Here is a 14,918-nt window from a genome sequence, read left to right as displayed (position 1 = left end):
AGATATTTTGGATTACAGACAGATAGTGTGGGCTGTGATGCGGTCATCCTCCAGATTGTGCCATCGACATCAAAACCACAAATGTAATCAGGTGTGATTTTCAGTAATTATTCTGTTGGGAAAACTTGAGGCCAGGAAAAGCAGATTGTGGCTATAGGGCCTGTGCTATATTCTCAGAAGAATAAAACCTGGAATACATGCTGTAAACACAATTAATAGAGATCATAAAGTGTGATAAACAACATTGCATAGAATGACACTACATTATCACTGGCCACCATTTTTATTATTTGCTTGTTCTTTAAAATATAAATTGGGATTTATTTAATTTACACACATACATACATACATATGTGATAGATAGATCGATAGATAGATAGATCTTGAATCTTAATTGCCACTCTCATAAAGTAAAGCAAATGCCCTGATGATTTTTAATTTTTTTTTTATTTCAATTTCAGTGAAATTAAACGTATTTTTTAATGTAACACATTGGCGCATAAGTCAATCAGTATGGTTCAGCCGCAAGCACACACGTTTCTTAGCAGCTACCTACCTGCTACTGTAACGTTTGTATTGATAAGGTTCTGCGACGGGTAATGAATGTAGTCTAAGCTTCAAAGGTTCGCCTACTTAAAAAACAAAACAAAACAAAACAAAATAACGTGTCGGTCGCATCTTCAAAGAACTACAGCTCCCAGTATCCTGTCTGGTCTCTTCAATCCCTCATGTATATGTATAGATCGCTTCTGCAGTGAGCTGGATATTAATGTGTTTTAAGGAGGTGGCTCTGTAGTTGGCTGAGAGAGAGAGAGCGCTCACATGCTCTTCGTGTTTTAACCAGCATCCCAATGCAGAGACTGCATGATCATCCTAATGGCAACCAGCGAGGAAGAATGTGCTATTAACACATACAGCGATCGTCCGCGAATGTGTTTTATTAAGATTTTTCCCTAGCAAGGGAAACAAGATATTAATTTTGGATTTTTTGCTCAAGAACCGAACCTGCTATGATGTCTCTGAAAAGAGCGATTTCCTTTCTGTGCATCTTTGGAGCGATGTACCTCGTCCATTCCAGCAAACCTACCCGACAAATAGGTAAACACAATTCTGCATAACAGCATGATTATGGGAGTGGAGGGGACTTTGAACGGACCGTTATTCACAGCAAATGACCTGTGTAAACATTCAGAATTACAATATTTTGATGTATTGTTTCTTTTAAAAATCCATTTTGGAACCAATTAAATGTTTTTATTATTAATTTATGTATGTATTGGGGGGGGAGTTATTCTACTTACTATTTTATAGTGGTGTATGATTTTTTTTTAAAAATGTGTTTTTTAATCTTTTTGCAAAGGAGACGCCTTATTGAATGGGAAAGCGAGTCGGAATGATAGCAGGTTCATTGGAAGGGAAAATACCCTCCCTCTCCGTTTAATTTACCGCATGGACAACGACATCCAGACCGAGCATCATATACTGAATACCAGGATAAAAACAAGTTCAGCGTTACAGGTATGTGTATCCGTTATCACCATCTCTCAGATGTTTCTATACAAATTCTATACAACACCGCGCCTTTGCCGCCTGTTCCCTTGGAGACGTTTTACCATCAAAATGCTGGTCATGCCTAAAGCACTGTACTACATGTATTCAAGGCACAGCGATAAGATGATAACATAAATCGAGCTGTAATTTAAAATAAAAAAGACGACAGTTCCAAAAGTGCTATAGAATGACGTGGTTTATTGGGATTGTATATTTTAAAAGCATAGGAGCTCTTATGTTATAGATCTGCATAGAAAAAATAAAAACCTTTATTTATTTTATTTCGTTGTATAGCTCCCCCCGTGTGAAGAATTGGAAACAACAGACCTGGACGTCTCAAAGCAAAATAAGACAGCGTTGTTTAGTTTTGCAATACATTCACAAAAATGTAGAGTAGACTTTGCGAAATGTTAGTTCGTTTTATTATTTTACAAAACAGTAGAAAGATAATTGCTTTAGTTTAAAAGTAAAATTTGATGGTATTTGTGTAACTCTAAAAATATTCGCAAATACAATTAATTCACAGACTATTAAATAAATATTATTATTATTAATAATAATAATAATAATAAAACATTGATGCAGCTATTTATTGTTAAAACATGTCAGTTTGATAAATCAGTGACAAACGTAGTTGGCCTAATGGTGAAGCATGTAATACTGCCAAATTTCCATGCAGAGTTACTGTGGTAAACTTTTAAAAGTTGACTTTGTAAACAAAATATTTGGTAACTAAATCAATGCTCTTGAAATATGTTGGAATCCAAGCCCTTGAGAAGCCTCTTGCATACCATCAATGTGTAAGTTTGTTAACAGTTCAGTCGCAGGTAGCGGCTAAACCACAAAAGTGGACTGGCATTCATCCCACCATGTTCATTCACAGCTTTTGTTTCACAGCCATAAAACCTGCGTACATAAGGCTCTGAACTGTGAGAGGTGAGAAGCAAAGACATGGAAATCAGCATATATTACAGAGGTTAAAATGAACAGTTCTATAAGGTTTATATACTTTTCTTTTAATTTACACCGGTGCTGGATTGATAATGATTAATGTACAGACTAGTATTAATTTATTTTGACCAACAGGGACCCCTCTTCACAAACTTTGAACAGCGTGGTGTCACAGAAAAATCTTTTCATTTGCTGTTGGTTTCAGTCTATAACGGTTCCATGAATAAAATTAAGTTAAATTTCTCCCTGCCAGAAAAACATGTGAGAATGTGGCTGGAGCTCTAATTGAATAATTATTGATTAATTGGGCTCCAGCCACAGGGGATAAAAGCCAGGGGAGAGGCGCTGGCTGGGGGTGTGTGTTTTCTGTTTGGGGTGTGTTCTTTTGTTTGGGAGTTTTAGGATTATACTGTATTTACAGTATAATCGTAAATCTCGAAAAACTACTCACTTCTAAATCTTTTGTAGTCATTTTTGTATTACTTTATGGATTGACTAATGTATTTACAGTATAATCGTAAATCTCGAAAAACTACTCACTTCTAAATCTTTTGTAGTCATTTTTGTATTACTTTAGTATAAATACATGTTAATTTGGATTCATATCTTGTTTTCTACTGACTTTATGTGAACGAAAAGACACACATTTGCCCATTTTCCCATTGGAAATAGTGATATTTTGAAATATCACTGTCCTGGTCACAAAAGCAAAGTTTGTGGGGAATAATAGCTATTTTCTATACTTTTGAGGCATAAGCAGTTAGGAAATAACACTTACTACCCAGGAACAAAAATTGTGTTACATAGTGTAATCGGAGAATATGTTTGTAAAGGTTTTCAGAACTTTTGGCTACTGTAACAACCAACCAAAAATGATAATTCAACCTATGCAGCCTATTTGAATGGGTATTAGATATAATATTATAATATACATATCTACAGACAGTACTTTTATTTCCTACAATATACTGTACAAACCTACATATAATACAATGCCTCAATAATTTTCAAACTCAAAACAAGCTATCAAACTCAGAACAAAAAACGTTTACCTCCACAAGGCTCGGTAAGTAAAAAACGATACTAAAGGGAGCTGCAAGTAGACATTTGATTATCCAAAGGCATTTATGTCAAAAGTGAAATATGTTTTGTAAGCTGACTTCAAAACCATCTTAGATACCTTTTCTGTTTATTTTTTTACAGTCAACTCATGTTGCACAAGCAAGCTTTCAAGTCGATGCGTTTGGGTCAACATTTATTCTAGATGTGGAGCTAAACCAGTAAGTATGTGGGTTAAAATCATCTACACATTGCAAATGAATGTGTAATTTATTATCTTTCTTCAAGCAGAAGGTAATGTTTAGCTAAAAATAAATAAATGTTGGCCACAAATAAAAAACAAAACAATACATGTCATAAATACTTTCAAGAGTCTCATGGAAATCTTACATTTTAAAATGGGTTCAGATGAAACATACTGACATATTGTATAAATAGCGCATACAGAATTTTAGCTGTACAAGTTTCAGCTTTTAAGTAAAGCTTTTTTACATTTAGGCACTGTATTTATCGTGCTTTTGGAAGTCCTAGTCGAAAGTTGGTCATTACATTTATTAGGTTTCTTTTAGTATTTCAATATATCATAAAAAAATAAATAAAAGAAGATTTAAAAAGACAAGAGATTGCTTTCTCATCAATTTCTAACAATTATTCTCAGGATAATTGTTTCATTTCACCTCAGTAGTGTCTTCGGGGCCAAACATGTTTCTGGTGGCAAGCAAATAAGTGCAACACAGAAACCATGGCTTGCAAGCAAAGATTGATTCCCCTAGTGTAAAGCCAGATATTATGCTTTGAAATAAAAACACATGTGTACTGTAATAGGAGTTAATTTTAAAACTTGACATTTGGAAATGCCCAACTGGTGCAGTCTTATTTTGTTGGCTACAGTTACTTTAACTGGAACTGCTGGGAAAGGATTGCTTTTAACTCTCAAACCAACACCCTGGAAGCATGCCTGATTCCATTACTTTCCTCTTTCAGTATTGATATTTACACGATTAACACACTGATTTATTATTCTACCATAATGTAAGTTTAAAGTGGAGACTAAGCCTGAGCTAGATTTCAACTTTATCAGGCTGAAATATCGATTTATTTTGATGGGTGATGGAAAATTATGCATTTGTATTGCTGACTAATTTGCTGAATCTGTAAAAACACAGACATTCTAGTATGTGCTGAAAACAAGGTTTAAAATAGTTGCTGAGTTGTTACATTTGAAAGATCTTGGTTAACAAGGGAAACACACACAGTACATATTTGCAGGGTTTTTGCTGTTCTTGTTATTGTCTACCAGACTTTGTAAAACCTGCTTTTTCTTTTGCCTGAGAGGACATGGTTGGTGGCCAAAAGCCAGAGCTTACTTCAGTCCATGTCAGCCTTTAATGGGATGTCGTTTGGTTAATGCTTGTTTTATTGATGTTGAGATTATAATAATAATGTTTTATAGTGTGCTAATGATATCTGTTCCCCGTTTACGCTATTTCTCAGATCCTCCTGTGTTTTCTGTTTTGGTATGTTTTGCCTTGCTCTCAAACCTAATGTCACAAATCTATGTGACAATCTGGTTTGCTGTATCTGAAGACACACTGACATGACGTGCATTCAAATTCAATACTGCAAGAAATCAACTGCACGGGCAAATCTTAAAAACAAAACGATACAATGCAGTAGGTTTAGCCCTACAAGACTCTCTATCGATCGAAAAACCTTCAATGCCAGTGTGGATAAAGAGAGTCTCTTAATACAGAAGTACAGTGATTTAAATACAGTACAAAACCAGCCCCCCTTCTTGGAGTTGCTCAGACGAAGTCTGAAGATCAAGCCGGCCCAGGCTTCAGATTTGCACCTGTGATCATAATCAGTATTTTAATTAGCTAAGCAATTCATAACAACTGCTCTCTATGCCATCAAATAAACCAGTTTGTTATCTTGTCTGTGTGATAGAATCGGGCACCAGCCCCAGTTGTCTGTTTGTGAGAACTGGTCTTTCGTTGGGTGTGATAAACCCTATGTTAATAACATTTGCAAAACAAAAGGGTCCTTTGAACTACAAAGGGGCCAGATCTCATCCTGCTTTCCCAGTCCCTGTCTACAAAGCTACTCAGGGAGGTAGCAATTTAATGGTTATGTTTTTAAATGAAACTTTAAATCTTGCAGTACGTATTGGTATTTTCTCAGTCAAGTTCTGTTATGGATATTGTGCAGTAAAAACTGTTTACCGCCAGTGTCGATTCTGGTAATAACACAGTGTCAGCATTTATTGGTCACCCTGCCCCCACACACTGTGTTTTGGAATACTATACTTGTCTATAAACCAGATAAAATAAAATGTAAAATCTGCTGTACTGTATTTGGAGAGTACCTGGGACTGGCAGTCTTCCCTTTGTAATGAAGTGCAAAAAACTACATTTGGCAGGTCAATTATTGGCTCCAGTCAGGATTTAGGATTTTTAAGACAGTTGTACATTTTCAGTGACTAGCATGGGAACATATTGGAATGCATAATTCATTGCCTTGCCAACTGGATTGTAAATGTAATAAACTGAAAGCAATAAGTGACCTTAATGTTTCCGGTCGTATGCGATTAGAAGTACGTAGAAGAGAAATGTAAAATCTGTAACATTAAGATGAGTATGCATATGAACTCAAAATTTTCTTGGAAGTGCTTACATATTGTATATTTAATTACTGCAATGCAGTAAAGAAGGAATTATGGATTGTATCCATAATTGGTGGTTCTGACCACCCAGGCGTGGTATATATCATGGGACGCACACGGCCTGTCATGATTTATACCTTACATATACACTAGTCCATCGCATAATCACACACATACACACACATTTATAGGGTTCAGTTCATTTTAAATGTATGTAAAAAGTCATTGCACTGAAATAACATTGTGTTCTCTGTACACATTACATTATTTAAAAAAATATAATGTAATTATCTGTATATAATAAATATAATATATATAGTATGTATAAATCTGTACAGTAGACTTACACAGAACAGGACAGTAGTAAAATCTAATGAATAACTATCACCCTTTTTACTTTAGTCTACAGACTGCTGTAAACAATACCATTAACACAAAATAAATCATGCCACGGCATTCTCTGTACATATTACTGTACAACGCGGGAGAAAAATACAGTAGCCTACTTGGTACACTGTTAACACAAGCTAGTTTTTAAATTACATTTTTTTTTTTTTTTTACTGTTTGTTTGTAGCATATCAGTCTTTTATTAGGTCTATATAAACTATCTCCAGGTTCCTGAAAATAAAAATAAAAATCTACTTCATTGTTAATTTAGTGTTTTTTGTTTGTTTTTGTTTTTAGTTTTATCTTTGGCCTTAATTGTGACTTCCATTTAAGGTCTTATTTTTCCCGTTCTTGGTCTTTTTAACTTGGGATTGATTTAGATTCAAGGACAACTTAAATTGAAATAATAAAGTAATCGAAAAATTTGTCATGATAAGACATTGCAAAGCAAAGTTTTTGTATCACGGCCTACAAGAAACAGATCCACCGGACAGTGCTTCTACCAGGCTGGCCCCCTGGACCCCGCCCCCTCACTTGCACGTGAGGTGTGAACACCCACAAAATTCTGGCCACCAGCCGCCACTGATCCCACCCCCATGTTTAACTTCTCTGTACACCTCTAAATAGGCTGTTGCGATGCTGCTGTGTTATGCAGTGGCTTTTAAAGATGCAAGGGAAACATCAGACATGGAACAGCCCAAAGAAAATACACTAACAACAGTATATGTATAAATATATTTAAATGCTTCTAACGGTCTAGACGTCTATAGAGGTCTGGTAATAAATGTGGTGACTTTATACATAATTTAAGATGGCTAGGAAGTATCACATTTATGGATTGACTGATGAGGTTCTGGGATCTTAATGTCCCCTTCTATGCACTGGAGGGTTGGGCTTTAATATGACCTGGGCTACTGATACATTTAAGCTACTGGTCCAGGCCTACCTGCTTATTGTCTTTCTGAATTCCACAGGTTGAAAGCAGTAAGTTGAAACCAATATGTGGCTTAAAGAGGAAGTAATGGGGTACTGAAATATACAGTGTTTCACTTCCTCACATTTTGCTACAACTGCTTATAAATAATGTACCTGTAATTTTTATTATTAATATCCTGACAACTTTTTACACTGTAACTGTTCAAAGCTCGTTTCAAAATGGCAGCTCTAGAGCACTGAAAGTGTAAGGATTATTGCCCATATTGTCAAACAGGTAACACAGCAATAACAGTCCATGATGTGGTATGGAACAGTAAAGCCAGAGCACTTGTTGTTATGTTGTGTGTGTGTGTGTGTGTGTGTGTGTGTGTGTGTGTGTGTGTTATTTATTTATTTATTTATTTATATTTTTATAATTCACTTTTTAAGCAGTGATTTGGGGGACAGATCTCAAACCCCAGTGCCCTAAAACGGCCATTTTGAAAAGATCTTTGAAATCGGCTTTTAAAGTTGTACGTGTAAATGGTTGTCAGGATGTTAACAATGAAAAGCACTATTGCAGGCACGTTATTTAAACAGTTGTAGTAAAACGTGGGGATGTGTAATAGGGATGGGTCGGTATACAATTGCACTGTATGATAACCATTCAAAAAAAAAATTACCGTGGTAACCTTAATATCATGGTATACAGTACATGATGCAGGTTATAAAATAAAGGCTTACATTGCAGCTTGTCCCTTTTTCATGAGATCCAGCTTCTTACATATCTGTATTAAATCGCTTGTTTGTAATCTTTTAGAAGAAAAAAAAGCAAAGAGGTGAAACGGTTATCGTTTATTTTAACACCAAAAAAACCAAATGTGTTGAGTAAGGCTTTGTGGCTGTGGGCCTGTTTTCCTGAATTGCTTGGTTGTGATGCATTCCCGAGGGAACTTACTGCTCTAGCTTTGACATGTGAAACTGAGGGCTGTCTTCATCTTCACGCAGTAGATCGAATAGTCCAGCAGTGTTAACCGTGTTGCACTAACCTAATTCCTCTAAAAAGAAAAAAGTCCAATTCCACACCTTGCTTAGCAAGACAGTCTACAGGGGAAGAACATGCATTCTCAAAGGGCTATGTACAACGTACACCGGCCGCAATCGGCCAACTCCCCCCTCCCCCCCCCCCCCCCCCCACCCCTCCCCCCAAGAGTCCAATTATGTCCCTTGGGTGGGCTGTTATGGTGGGTGGTGGTGGGCGGGGTTGATGTCGGAGCCCCCAAGCCTTCTTTGGTTGAGGGGGCCCCGAATCTCCAAGGTAGCACGGCGACGGCGGCCCGGCTCCCTCTGGTGGCGGAGGCGGCGACGGCGGCCCGGCTCCCTCTGGTGGCGGAGGCGGCGACGGCGGCCCGGCTCCCTCTGGTGGCGGAGGCGGCGACGGCGGCCCGGCTCCCTCTGGTGGCGGAGGCGGCGACGGCGGCCCGGCTCCCTCTGGTGGCGGAGGCGGCGGAGGCGGGCGGCCCGGCTCCCTCTGGTGGCGGAGGCGGCGACGGCGGACCGGCTCTGGTGGCTGGTGGCGGAGGCGGCCCGGCTCCCTCTGGTGGCGGAGGCGGAGGCGGCGGCGGCGGCCCGGCTCCCTCTGGTGGCGGAGGCGGCGGCGGCGGCCCGGCTCCCTCTGGTGGCGGAGGCGGCGGCGGCGGCCCGGCTCCCTCTGGTGGCGGAGGCGGCGGCGGCGGCCCGGCTCCCTCTGGTGGCGGAGGCGGCGGCGGCGGCCCGGCTCCCTCTGGCTCTGAGAGCGGCGGCGGCTCCTCCCTCTCTGGCTCTGAGAGCGACGGCAGATCCTCCTCCCTCTCTGGCTCTGGGAGCGACGGCAGATCCTCCTCCCTCTCTGGCTCTGGGAGCGACGGCAGATCCTCCTCCCTCTCTGGCTCTGGGAGCGACGGCAGATCCTCCTCCCTCTCTGGCTCTGGGAGCGACAGCAGATCCTCCTCCCTCTCTGGCTCTGGGAGCGACAGCAGATCCTCCTCCCTCTCTGGCTCTGGGAGCGACAGCAGATCCTCCTCCCTCTCTGGCTCTGGGAGCGACAGCAGATCCTCCTCCCTCTCTGGCTCTGGGAGCGACAGCAGATCCTCCTCCCTCTCTGGCTCTGGGAGCAACAGCAGATCCTCCTCCCTCTCTGGCTCTGGGAGCGACGGCAGCTCCTCCTCCCTCTCTGGCTCTGGGAGCGACAGCAGATCCTCCTCCCTCTCTGGCTCTGGGAGCGACGGCAGATCCTCCTCCCTCTCTGGCTCTGGGAGCGACGGCAGCTCCTCCTCCCTCTCTGGCTCTGGGAACGACGGCAGCTCCTCACCCCTCTCTGGCTCTGGGAGCGACGGCAGCTCCTCACCCCTCTCTGGCTCTGGGAGCGACGGCGGCTCCTCACCCCTCTCTGGCTCTGGGAGCGACGGAGGCTCCTCACCCCTCTCTGGCTCTGGGAGCGACGGCAGCTCCTCACCCCTCTCTGGCTCTGGGAGCGACGGAGGCTCCTCACCCCTCTCTGGCTCTGGGAGCGACGGCAGCTCCTCACCCCTCTCTGGCTCTGGGAGCGACGGAGGCTCCTCCTCCCTCTCTGGCTCTGGGAGCGACGGCAGATCCTCCTCCCTCTCTGGCTCTGGGAGCGACGGCAGATCCTCCTCCCTCTCTGGCTCTGGGAGCGACGGCAGATCCTCCTCCCTCTCTGGCTCTGGGAGCGACGGCAGCTCCTCACCCCTCTCTGGCTCTGGGAGCGACGGCAGCTCCTCGCCCCTCTCTGGCTCTGGGAGCGACGGCAGCTCCTCACCCCTCTCTGGCTCTGGGAGCGACGGCAGCTCCTCACTCCTCTCTGGCTCTGGGAACGACGGCAGCTCCTCACCCCTCTCTGGCTCTGGGAGCGACGGCAGCTCCTCACCCCTCTCTGGCTCTGGGAGCGACGGCGGCTCCTCACTCCTCTCTGGCTCTGGGAGTGACGGAGGCTCCTCCTCCCTCTCTGGCTCTGGGAGCGACGGCAGATCCTCCTCCCTCTCTGGCTCTGGGAGCGACGGCAGCTCCTCACCCCTCTCTGGCTCTGGGAGCGACGGCAGATCCTCCTCCCTCTCTGGCTCTGGGAGCGACGGCAGCTCCTCGCCCCTCTCTGGCTCCCGGGAAGGCGGCTCACCCCTCTCTGGCTCTCGGGAAGGCGGCTCACCTCTCTTTATTGGAGTGACCGGTGGATCTCCCATGTCTACCGCCAGGTAATTAACCACCATGAGGGCAACCTCTGGGAAGGAGGCCGGGTGGTGCTGTTCCTCCCACTGTTCCCACCTCTCCCCATCTCGACGCCACAGCGTGTTGATAACTATGGGGAGATCGTGGACGAGGTCTGCCTCAGGGTGCATCAACCAGTCCCAGATCTCCTGGGACGGTGGTGAAGGTGGTGGTGCTGGAGGTAGTGGGGTGGCCCCTGATGCCCGGGGTGAACACGGCACCTCTTCCTGGGCCTGGTTGTAGGGGCATCCTGCCCAGTTGTGGCCGTCCTCCTCACACCGGCCACACCAGTTTGCCGGTGGCACGTCTGGGCAGGACCGCCAACGATGGTCCTCCTTCCCACACCAGGAACACCAGGGGAAGAGGCTGGCCGGGTCCTCCAGCGGTGGCTGCAGCAGCTTACATTTCTTCAGCTGCTGCTTGTCCTGCCTTTTCCACTGTCTGCTCTTCTTTCCCATTTTTTTTTTCTCAAAAAAAAAATAAATACTGCTCTGAGCCTCTAGGTGGCGCTATCCCACTTCTGACACCAAATGTGGCAGGCTGGCGAGTGGATAGAGGCCCAGAGACAGACTGCAGTTCAAAAAAAAATAACTATTTTATTATAAATAAACAAAAATAAAGTGCACAAGGGCAAAATAACAGATACTCAAACACAAATAAAGCAAAAACAAAACTCACAAAAATAAAGTTTCCAGGCTGGGCAATGCCTTCACTGGATTTAGAAAATTCAAAAACCACAAAACAAACACCAACCTGCTTCCTCAGCTCCCTCTCCCAAATGAGAAGCAGAGGCCTCCTTTTATATCAGGTGGCTGGGCTTGATTAGCAAGACAGTCAACTAATCAACCCCAACCACCTGAACATTAAACCCAGGCAAGGGGAATTAACCCCATCCCTGCCAATGTCTTAGAGATAACCTTGCTGCTTGTGGCACATGGCTTTTCTTGCCAGATGGGATTCTCTGGATGAGTCCAGATGGACATCCCTGGCTAGAGATATCCTCCACATGAGAAGACAGAATGGGATAGAACTCAAAAATGCCTCCATCAGCAATTTCTTTGCTCCAGAGATGGAGATGCATGACTTTGTCTCCCCGGGATAACATTTTCACAGTGGGACCTGTCTAAACTGATTTTGTTTTTTGCTTGCTTGAAGAGGTTTGCTTGTTTGGATCACAGTCTCTCCCAGTAGTAAACCGGGAATCCATAAACCTGGTTTCCATCTGCAGCTGAATTCTGGGGTTGTACCTGCCCTGCTTGCATGCAAGAATGATAGAATTGCACCTTGCATCACAAGATAATAATGGAACATTATTTTTGCACATTTTATCAAAAGTGTTCGATCCAGCAATTGAACAAAGAAAACTCTGTGGATCACAGATTTGTAATTGCCATTTCTCCTACAAATGTTGCATTCATTTAGCTGGGCTTTGTCAACAGACCCTTTAGAAAAGAGCATGGCTTTTCAAGCCACGTTGGAGCAGTTTCCATGGCAAGCAATAATCCTTGGACAAGAGCATGAGAGCGTAAACAGGTCCCAACACTGCCAATGAATTCCAGTTTAACATGCAGTGCCCAAATAGGTCATAAACTCTGGCTTCGATAAATTTCTGCTGAACATTTAAAATGTAAAGGTATTCCTAAATTAAAGGATGGATCTAAGTGGATAAATCATTTCTGACCTCATTTGCCTTTTAAGTGGCACCTCTCCCTTTGCTTTTCCAGGTAAACTGCTTAAAATAAAATTCTTTCAATAACATAAATACTTCACATCCCAACATTTGTCTTATATTTTCCCTAAATCTATATCGGAAGGGAAGTTAAAAATGGTTAGATAAATAATAGCTTTGCCAGTCCTCAAAATGACATACCAGTGTAACAGAACTTAAAGGTGTTAAAGCTTAATTAAATAGCACAGTAAACTATTGCAGTGCTGAAGGCTGTATTAAAGGAGAACTGTAGGAAAAGTGTAAAATGCAGTAGTGCCTTGCTAACTCCTCAGCTAACCAGTGTGGCATGGGGGAGGGGTGGAAATAAAGGGTGCATACGGCACAACTTTTAATAAATTCTATTCAGGTTTCAGCGACCCTCTAGGTATTTTCTGTTTGCAGGATATGTGTTTAGCTGCTGTTTGCTATAGAAGTAACCTTTCAAGAGCTTATGTGTGATATGCAATCTTTGCTTCAGAAGTGATAGCAGAACAAAGGTGTCCTTTAATACCAGTGACTGATGAAGAGCTTGAGCTGAAAACAACTAACGTATTTTATTCAGTGCCTCTGTTTACCTTGCTTTTCTCCCATGATTCTGTGAAAACCAAGTGGTTATTGTTCAACACTCCCAATGGAGCTTTGCGAGCAGAATGTCAAATAGCATTTAAAAGGGATAACTGCAGGGGGTGGTTGCTGCCCCAAAAGACATGAAGAAACGCTTTTATGTTTTTTCTTTAAAAAAAAAAAAAAATTCTAGTGGACTCTCCGTTGGAGAGCTCACATAGAAAATGAAGCGGCTGATTGTCTATGTTTAATTATTGTAATGATTTGATCTGAGATCTTTGTGCATCACATAGTGCACGAAAAAGCCACTCTTGAGCAGACGGTAATCGTCATGGTAATATGGCTCGTCACATGCATCATTGCGATTCTCTTTGAACAGGTCCTAGAAACCTGGACTGGAAACCAGGACTTAAGGGTACATCTGCACTTCACAGATTGTATGAGGATACAAAAACGGACTGACAAGAAGAGTGCTTTGCCCAAATAGCAACCATAGAAAACAATCCTGAGCTTTTCAGAAGTATGGACTACCACACCATAACATACCAAACACACTTGTATACTGATTTTAAAGACTGGGATTCACCAATAAGTCTGTAATCTGGCTTTAAAAATATCAAACTAAAATGTTTAATCACATAAGAATGCTATGTAATGATTTATAGGTGAGGTGGAGTTTAAAATCAACCGGATACTTTATTTATGCTATTGTAACTTATTTTCTAATCAAATAATTTCTAATATCTGACTGATAGATGAAGCAGAATTTGTTTAACTGAAGCATCGTAATATCCTAGTGTGTGTGTGTGTTTGTGTGTTTGTGTTTTAATAGTTTTTTTTTACAGGTATGCTTTGAGTAGTACATTCTAAAAAGAGGTCTAGAACTTTGTAGATTTTGCATAATCAGCAGTATCCACAGCCTATACCAGTAGTGACTGCATAACTAGCAACTAAAGAGATGAATTGAGGAAATAATCCTAAAAGAAGGTAGACTTGTAGATATGGCGATTGCTGCTGCATGTCTGCCAGGGGAAGACTTGATTTGATGTACTGAAGCTGTCAGCTAAGCTACACAAAATTGTGTCTCAGAATCTCTGTGCTTCACAATACTAAGGATTCCTTTCATGTCACCGGCTTCTAATTTACCACTTAAAGAACATGTGCTGGATATACAAACATATGTGATGTCTTTTCCTGAGTGAGCTGTCAACAGATTCAAAACACTCAGAGATCTGGAGTTAAGTTTGGTTTCAAATTTAGCTTGTGTTTAAGCCAATTTATAATGCGGGTAGGTTTTAGATGCAGTATTCTAAAATTGTATTTAATATTACACTTAAAAATATAATTAAACTGTGTGAATTTAGCCTTCTGTTTACTTGCACTGCTTTATCAGAAAGCAGTATACGTTTTCTAAAGGTAGGCAGTGTTTGGGTGTAATGCATTACATGTAAGGCATTATTGTAATCTGATTATAGTTTTCAGTATTGTAATGACTCGACTCGACTCAGAACCAATTGCAATTCTTCGTGACTCGTATCGAGTCGTTGCCATCAAATGACTTGATTTAACACCTTTCTAGCCTATCGCACCGTTCTGTGATCATAACGTCACAAGCAGCAGGGAGCCTGGGAATTAAAATGTGTAGGCGGGAAGCAAAGACATATTTCTGTTCACTGATCACAGAAAATCCTATGGAAAGTGCAGCCGGAGACCCGAGTAGACCATACTTTGCACCGGTTTTCATTGAATTTTTGTATCATTGAGGGTGAGACCCAGCCTCGACAGATGCTCCATCACAATCAATGTTTGGGCCACTGGTCCTTCGTGGGACTGAGACAAATCAACCAGCCGCCCAG

General features: G+C 42.2%; 1 protein-coding gene across 4 annotated transcripts in view; it reads left to right on the top strand.

Moving 5' to 3' along the window:
- Positions 1-812: 812 nt before the first annotated feature.
- Positions 813-14,918, top strand: part of LOC121314996 (disintegrin and metalloproteinase domain-containing protein 22-like) — a 102,779-nt gene continuing 88,673 nt past the window's right edge. For all 4 annotated transcript variants that reach the window (XM_041248823.1, XM_041248822.1, XM_041248821.1 and 1 more), the window contains exons 1-3: positions 813-1,098; positions 1,361-1,518; positions 3,706-3,782. In XM_041248823.1, the coding sequence (XP_041104757.1) occupies positions 1,011-1,098; positions 1,361-1,518; positions 3,706-3,782 (323 nt within the window). In that variant the 5' untranslated portion in view covers positions 813-1,010. The remainder of the gene's footprint in view (positions 1,099-1,360; positions 1,519-3,705; positions 3,783-14,918) is intronic.

Source organism: Polyodon spathula, chromosome 4 (genome assembly GCF_017654505.1).
Source record: "Polyodon spathula isolate WHYD16114869_AA chromosome 4, ASM1765450v1, whole genome shotgun sequence".
Taxonomy (NCBI): domain Eukaryota; kingdom Metazoa; phylum Chordata; class Actinopteri; order Acipenseriformes; family Polyodontidae; genus Polyodon; species Polyodon spathula.
This window is presented reverse-complemented; position numbering and strand designations above follow the sequence as displayed.